General features: G+C 49.6%; 1 protein-coding gene and 1 pseudogene across 1 annotated transcript; both read right to left on the bottom strand.

Annotated features, from left to right (window-relative positions):
- Positions 1-1161: 1161 nt before the first annotated feature.
- Positions 1162-3225, bottom strand: LOC120641501 (ethylene-responsive transcription factor ERF027-like). Its single transcript, XM_039917670.1, has one exon. It carries the CDS (start codon positions 2113-2115, stop codon positions 1516-1518), a length of 600 nt encoding a protein of 199 aa, XP_039773604.1. The 5' UTR covers positions 2116-3225; the 3' UTR covers positions 1162-1515.
- A 1978-nt stretch (positions 3226-5203) lies between these two features.
- LOC120640286 lies at positions 5204-7209 on the bottom strand (annotated as a pseudogene).
- Between the last annotated feature and the right edge of the window lie 1059 nt (positions 7210-8268).

Here is an 8268-nt window from a genome sequence, read left to right as displayed (position 1 = left end):
TTTGGACATATGCACGAAGCATCAAATGTAGTTGAAAGAAATGACCAATTACACAGTCTAACTGATTAGCACGAGATGAATTTTTTAAGCCTAATTAATTCATAGTTAGATATTATTTGTCAAGTAACAACGAAATATACTACGGTACCAAAACCCAATTTTTTTCACCAACTAAACACACCCGAGGGCCACTGCTACATGTTGGCGAGAGGGAGAAGACATCGTCATCTTTACTCCGCCAAGTTCGTCCCGCAACCCGCAATGGAGCGCAGCCACCTTTCCAAGCAACAGTGTCGCCCGAGGACACCATAATGGCAGCGCGGCCATGGTGAGGTCGGCGGCGGCGGCAGGCCTCCTCAAAGCGTCCAGGTATACACGAATCCTTGCTCTAGCCGTCAAGCCTAATCTTTGCCTCTGAGCTGAAAATATTTTTTTCGCTGGACAGTGGATGCTTTTGCTTTGTTCTTGCATGCTCTATTCAGTTTGATTGGGCATGGCCGTGTCAAAACTCATCCTTTTCTTTTTCTATTTTTTGTTTGAGACACTCCACAGGTATTTTCGTGTCAAAACTGATAGTGGCGTGTCTTTTCCCTACGTCTTAAAATGCAGCGATGCAACCTCCGCTTGCTGACGCACGCGGCCAACGGACGCTGGAGCTTCCTGAACCCTGATGTAGTAGCTTAAGTGCCATCTACCCACGGTTTGCAGCATAATATATCCGATATATTATATATATGACTGTATGTATGTGTGTATATCTCTGCAGTTCCATATGTACTGCCACACGGCCGAATGGAGAGGTATCCCACTAGCTAGGTAGAGAGCCAAGTGGAATTTAGTGGAAAAAGAAGAGCTCCCCCTTCTGTCTTCCACAGCAGAAACACACACATCTACTAGGGCCCTGTTTAGATCGTTACCCGTAAACTCATAAACGCAAAAAAATGTCACATTGAATGTTGGGATACATGTATGGAGTACTAAATGAAGTCTATTTACATGTATGAATGGGCTGTAAATCGCGAGACGAATCTAATGAGTCTATTTAATCTATGATTTGCAACAATGATGCTATAGTAACCATCCGCTAATTATGAATTAATCATATATTAATTAGCATCATTAGATTCGTCTCGCGATTTACAATCCATCTATGTAAAAAATTTTGTAAATAGACTTCATTTAGTATTTTAAATTAGCAAAATTCCAACACAAAATTTTTACATGTAAATAACTAAACACGGCCTACGGGTAAAAGGAGAGAAGTGAAAGATACACTGCATCTGCCGGGCTTCCGGCGGAAGACTGAAGCTATCCCACTGTACACACATGGCGGCTGGACTGGATAGGACCAGTATGTACCTCTCTCCTTACCTCTCCACATCATTCTTCTCAGCTTCCAGGTTCAGTAGGAGTGTAGTAGCTGCAGGCAGCAGCAGCCGTTGTAGTAGACCGTATTAGTTCCGTCACCACATCCATTATTACAGCATTCGCCAATTCGCCATTACCGGCATCGATCTACGGATCACGGTAGCTCCAGAGGCTGTCCCCGGCCTCCGACGGGTCGGGCGAGTCGTCGGAGGAGTTGCGGCCGAGCCTCGGGGGGCTCAGCATCATCCCGGCGGCCATGTTGCGCAGGTACTGCGGCGTCTCGAAGAGCGCCTCGTCGTCCAGGTAGTATTGGGTCCCCGCGCCGCTGCCGCCCCCTTCCTGCTGCGCCGCCGCGCCGCTGCTCCCGCCGGCCGTCTGCTGCTGCGCGCCTCCACGGGCCGCCGCAGGAGCAATGCCGCGGGCCGGCCGGCGATCGGGCTCCTGCAGCGCCGCGGCGGCCTCCGCGGCGGCGGCGCGGATGTCGTCCGCTGAGGTGGACGCGGGCGCGGGGCGTGACGCGGCCAGGTCCGGGAAGTTGAGCGCCGTGTCGGGCCCGCGCAGCGCGCGCGCGGCCACATCATAGGCCACGGCGGCCATCTCGGCCGTCGGGAAGGTGCCGAGCCAGATGCGGCGCGTCTTCCTCGGCTCCCGGATCTCCGACACCCACTTGCCGCTGCGGCTCCGGATGCCGCGGTAGAAGGGGTGCTTCCCCGTCCGCGGCGAGGCCGGTCCGCCGTAGTCGGACATTGATCCGCGCCGAGTTAGGGCCAGGAAGCGCACAAGAAGGAAGTAGGAACTCGGCTATTTAAAGAGACGGCGAAGCAGGCGGGAAGCGAGAGGGACGCGGGACGCCATGGCGCGCTTGGCTTGTGGTGATCTGGTGCCCCGGGAGCGAACAACAAATGCACACCAGGCAATATATGGTGCGTTACTTTCGCGTCGCTCTCGAGCTAGCTTTCTAACATTCCTGCGGTTTTTAGTAATCTCTTCCCCCTGATTGATGATTATATTAGGAGCTATTAGTAGCCAATGGATCTGTGTCCGATGTGATCTGCTTCAGTTTTTTTTGGGGAATCGCAAGATTTACTTCCCCTTTTCCAAACTCCTGGTATCTCCTAACCGGTGCTAAAAGATTCAACCTAAGCAAAGAGCAAAGACATTAGCAGCTTGTGCTAACAAGAACTTGCGTACCACTGCTTCTCCCACTTTTTTTTCCAAGAAATGAATAGAAAGATTTTTTCTTGAGGGGAACATAATAGAATATTGCCTCAATAAACTTCATATACTAATTCCAGTACCCAATCTAATAAACAGATGATACTTTCACCTTATTAATAATTGAGATTCGCACATAGAATATTGCTTGTTAAATTAATATGGCCCCACTCGATATTTGAGTGGGGCAACCGCCCCCTCGATAGCTAGACAGTGGCGCCAACGGCCCCAGCAGGGACGACGGCCGGGCGGAGGGAACGAGGGATGCACCTGCTGCGTCGTCGCAGTGGAGTGCTCGGCGGGGAACCCGACGTCATGGGCTTAGGCCGACCGCCCATGGGACCGGGGACCCGTAGAAAGGCGGAAGGACTCATCGCCGCCACAGTGCCGCACTGCCACTGCGTTGCTGACTTCTCCCCGCTAGATTTGGTGGCCAGCTGCCCAGCTCCTACAGTTCCGCCCTCCGCTATTCGCAGTGTGTGTGGCGAGCACTATGGGGAAGACGAGCCCGGCAACAAAAGCGAAAAGTCTGCGCAGCCTTGTGTCTTCCGAGTGACGACGCGACCACTCGTTTTGGAGCTCCCCCGCCCGCTCTGGCGTGAACTTACTCACTGATGGTCTCCAGTACTAGTAGCTTGTGGCCTTGTGGGCGGCGGCGTTTCCCAGCTACAATCGGATGTCTTACCTGCTTCCACGATCCTCTTTTCTAGTAAGCTCGACAGCATTGGATCTCCTCTCGCACCCTTGCCCTAATAATCGCTAACGCCATGTGCGCCATTATTGTATGTCCGCCTGGAAAGCTGCAGCGCGAGATTAGCGAACCAGCAATTACCATCATGGATCTGCCTGCCAATCATGCACCTGCGAAAGGGAGCTCGCGGGCGGCCTCCTTGATGCTGCCGGCCGGAGCAGCCCAGACGGTGAGATGGATGATGATCCAATCCGAGCGAGCTTATTAGCTGTGCCGGTGGCCATGGCCAATTTTGGCCACAGTGCACTCAGTGCTGGCGCCAACGGACGGCCGGGCGGCCAGATTCGCCGTGGCTCCTGGACAAACGCACGGCGGGGCACCAACTGTACGATGAGAACCGCACGTCCGTGACGCCTTGATTCGGCCCGGTCCGGGACGGACCACCTCCCAGCGCCGCCGTGCCGCCAGGGGCTCCGTACCGCCGTGGCCTGGCGATCCGGCAGCCATAGGGGCCCCCGCCGGCCAACGCGGCCACGGCCAAGCCGCGCTTTGGCTGCGCTCGCCTCGCCGGGCAGGCAGCGCGTGCGCGCTCAGTGGCGCAGGGTACGGGACGGTCTGCGCTGAGCGGCTACCCCTGTGCGCCTGTGCGCCCGCGGAACCCCATGCAGGCCGCGGCGACCCCAGGCAGCCAGCGTACGTAAAGCCCGGAGTGGCTTTGTCGTCTCGTGGGCACTGCACCCTTGCGCCGATCAGCTGCGTAGCGGAAGGCGTGGACACTTGTTGCTCTGGAGGACGCCTGGCCGCGAGTAGCTGTTGCCTGTTTGGTGGTTGCTGATCCAATCCGGAGTAGCTGTTACCGCGGAATACTGATCTACCTGATGAGTACATGACACTCTACGCCGTGCCCGAGCTAGTGCGCGCGCTATATATACTGCGGGTTTTCCATCCCGTTTGCAAGCTGCTCGGCTAAACCGCGAAAGTATAACAGGTTGGTTTTCTGCTGAAATTGTAGGAACGTACCTTAGCCAGTTAATTTTGCTATAGGATGAATCCAAGATCTAGTTTTATCAGAGAACATAGTAAACATGAAATAGCATCACATGTTTTTTTTTGCATATATCTGCATCACAATCTAATACCAGCACAAAGAAAAACTATATAACCAACGAGTACCACTTTGCTGACCAATCAAACACATGCTATCTATCACACATAAATAAGATGTCACTGGAATAGCGGAGGAAGTATAACTTGATCAGATTATTTGCAACTTATAAGCCTTCTCCTATTATTTCTTTCATTCATTAGGTGTAAATGGTCTATTATACAACTTAATGTCTCAAAATACTGGTGCGATTTCGCTTGGTGCATTTTGACCGCTAATTTTTCACATAATATATCACTTGTGGTCTATTTCTAGTTGCAATGGATCTTATTTTGCATCGCATGTCTATATGTTAATTGAAGCATTTATTTGTGAATTGATATTCTTATCTCTCCGATCATACATCAATACATGGTGACACATATCTTGAGTAGCATTTTTATATAAATAATAATATCAATAATATATTAATAATCATAGAAGTAGTAGTTTAAAATTTTATATTAGTGCACTCTAATATAAAATCAATTAGTTTTGATGGCACCGAGCCAAGAGCTTGCATTGGCTGCAATACATAAAATCAATTAGTTTCGATGGCGTAAGGAAAGCAAACAGTTGTCTGTTTATGCATAAGCGAACAAGATATCTCCAAAAGCAATAGAGTGATTACGATCAGTGCGGCACCTTCGCAAAGAGCTGAACTATGCTTATGCGTTATCCCATCCCGTTCTCCATTCAATCTTTCATTTCGACGGGGCACAGTAGCCACTCCAAATCAAAGGGGGGACGCCCACACACGCACACGGTTCAGAAAAAACTGCGAATTGTAGAAACAGAAAGAGTTTAGTGCTGGATAAAGGTGGAGAGCGAAGCTGATCTGATCCACCAACTGTAATACCGATTAATCAGCACAATTCAAGCTTACACAACGACAACCACTCATACAATCACTTATACATATATATGTGTGTATAGAGAGGTATTCCAGTAGCTAGGTAGAGAGCCAAGTGGAATTAGTGGAATAAAGAAGAGCTTCCCTTCTGGCTTCCACAGCATAAACACACATATCGAGGGGTAAAAGGAGAGGAGTGGAAGATACACTGCATCTGCCGGGCTTCCGGCGGAGGGAGGACTGAAGCTATCCCACTGTACAACCAGCCAGTATGTACCTTGCTCCTTATCTTTCCACATCATTCTTCCCACCAGCTTCCAGGTTAAGTAGAGTAGTAGCGGCAAGCGGCAGCAGCGGCCGTAGTATTAGCTTATTAGTTCCACCGCATCCATTATTACAGTCATCGCCAATTCGCCATTACCGGCATTGATCTACGGATCACTATAGCGCCTCTGACGGGTCGGGCGAGTCGTCGGAGGAGTTGCGGCCGAGCCTCGGGGGGCTCATCATCATCCCGGCGGCCATGTTGCGCAGGTACTGCGGCGTCTCGAAAAGCGCCTCGTCGTCCACGTAGTACTGGGTCCCCGCGCCGCTGCCGCCCCCTTCTTGCTGCGCCGCCGCGCCGCTACTCCCGCCGGCCGTCTGCTGCTGCTGCTGCTGCGCGCCTCCACCGGTCGCCGCATGAGCAATGCCGCGGGCCGGCCGGCGATCGGGCTCCTACAGTGCCGCGGCGGCCTCCGCGGCGGCGGCGCGGATGTCGTCCGCGGAGGTGGACGCGGGCGTGGGGCGCGATGCGGCCAAGTCTGGGAAGTAGGAACTCGGCTATTTAAAGAGACGGCGAAGCAGGTGGGAAGCGAGAGGGACGCCATGGTGCGGTTGGCTTGCGGTGAGCTGGTGCCCCGGGAGCGAACAACAAATGCCCACCAGATAAAATATTTTTTTTAGATAATGGATGAAAAGCATCCGGCCTCTACGCCCAAGGGCGTACACAGCCAATTATTACAGGATTCGCATAAATGGAAAAATAGAGGAGAGTGAAGCCGTTCTCAAAGATCCTCCCTTGATGAACTCCAAAGCGATAGTCTCTATGTTTCTGCTCATCAAGGAAAGTGCTGTCTTGGCTTGCTCCTCACGCTACAGCTGCGCCCAGAAACGTAACTAGTACGTCCCCCTGAAAATAACCTGCAAAATCGAATGGTATTTGACTTTGTGAAAAATTATATCATTCCGACATCTCCAGATTGCCCAGCAAACAGCAGCCACTCCCACCCAAATCAAATTTCTAATCTTTTTAGATTGATTAGAAAGCCATGAGCCAAACATATGCCTAATCGAATTAGGTGGAGTCAAACCTGTAGCGTAAGAAATTATCCTCCAAACCATTCTCGCGTACGGGCAGTCTAAGAAAAGATGATCTATAGACTCATTAATATTACAGCCACAACATTTTTGGCTACCCGTCCAGTTCTTTTTAGCGAGATTATCTTTTGTTAAAATCACTCCCTTTTGCAGATACCAAAGGAAGATTTTAATTTTGAGAGGAATCTTTAGTTTCCAAATACTCTTATGTCGAAAAGGTGGGTTTCTATCTATCAGATGTAGATAGAGAGAGCGAACTGTATATGACCTGGATGTGGTCATATTCCATTTGAAATTATTAGGCTCGTCCACTAAGTTGACATGGGCGCATTGCGCTACAAGGTTTTGCCATTCAAGCAGTTTATTATCCACCAACGCTCTCCTGTAGGATACCTGGAGAGGCGACGTGGCCATAACTTTAGCCACTGTTGCGTGTGAATCCCTCACTATATTATAGATTGATGGATATTTAACTTTGAAAGGTCTGTCTCCTATCCATGTATCTTCCCAGAATCTGGTCTTGGACCCATCCTTTACCTCAAAAGAGCCAAGGCTGAACACCTCATCTTTAATCTTCATGAGGCCTCTCTAAAAATGAGAGTCATAGGGTCTTGCCTTTACCTGGGTTAGTGACTTGGAATGTAGATATTTATTAGTTAGCAGTTTTTGCCACATGCCATCGGTATTCAGCAAGTTTACAAGCCACTTAGCCAATAAACACTTATTCTGCAATTGCAGATTTACGATTCCAAGTCCTCCTTGGTCCTTAGGACGACACAAGATGTCCCACTTGACAAGTCGGTATTTATGTTTATCCGATGATCCTTGCCAGAAAAACCTTGATCTAAATTTGTCAAGGTTTTTTAGAACCCCTTTGGGTATTTCAAAGAAGGACATCATGAACATGGGTAGGCTACTAAGTACTGAGTTTAAGAGGACTAGCCTCCCTCCATAGGACAGATATTTCGCTTTCCAACAAGAGAGCTTTTTCTCGAAGCGTTCCTCTATTTTTCTCCATTCAGAATTTAGGAGTTGCCTGTGGTGCATAGGGATCCCTAGATATTTGAAGGGATATTCACCAGCATTACAGCCAAAGAGATTAGTGTAGGTATCTTTCATCTCTTTGGCGGCACCAAAACAGAATATTTCGCTTTTGTGGAAGTTGATCTTGAGACCCGATAATTGCTCGAAAGCACATAGCAAAAGTTTGAGATTTTTTGCTTGTTCTAGGTCATGGTCAATAAAGATGATAGTGTCATCTGCATATTGCAGTATTGATAAACCATCCTCTACAAGATGAGGAATGACACCTCTTATTTGATCATCGGCTTTTGCTCTCTTGATCAGGAGAGTCAGCATATCAGCCACGATGTTAAATAAGATGGGTGACATAGGGTCCCCTTGACGGAGTCCCCTCTTAGTTTGGAAGTATGGGCCGACATCATCATTAGCCTTGATTCCCACACTTCCTCCTGTCACCATACATTCAATCCACCTACACCACTTGGAGGAGAACCCCTTCATGCGTAGGGTTTGCTGCAGGAATGTCCATTTGACCTTATCATACATCTTTTCGAAATCGATCTTAAGAATGATCCTATCTCGATTTTTGGTATGTAGTTCATGGATAGTTTCGTG

Source organism: Panicum virgatum, chromosome 7K (assembly GCF_016808335.1).
Source record: "Panicum virgatum strain AP13 chromosome 7K, P.virgatum_v5, whole genome shotgun sequence".
Classification (NCBI taxonomy): domain Eukaryota; kingdom Viridiplantae; phylum Streptophyta; class Magnoliopsida; order Poales; family Poaceae; genus Panicum; species Panicum virgatum.
The sequence above is the reverse complement of the archived record's forward strand: the minus strand, read 5'-3'. Positions and strand labels throughout refer to the sequence as shown.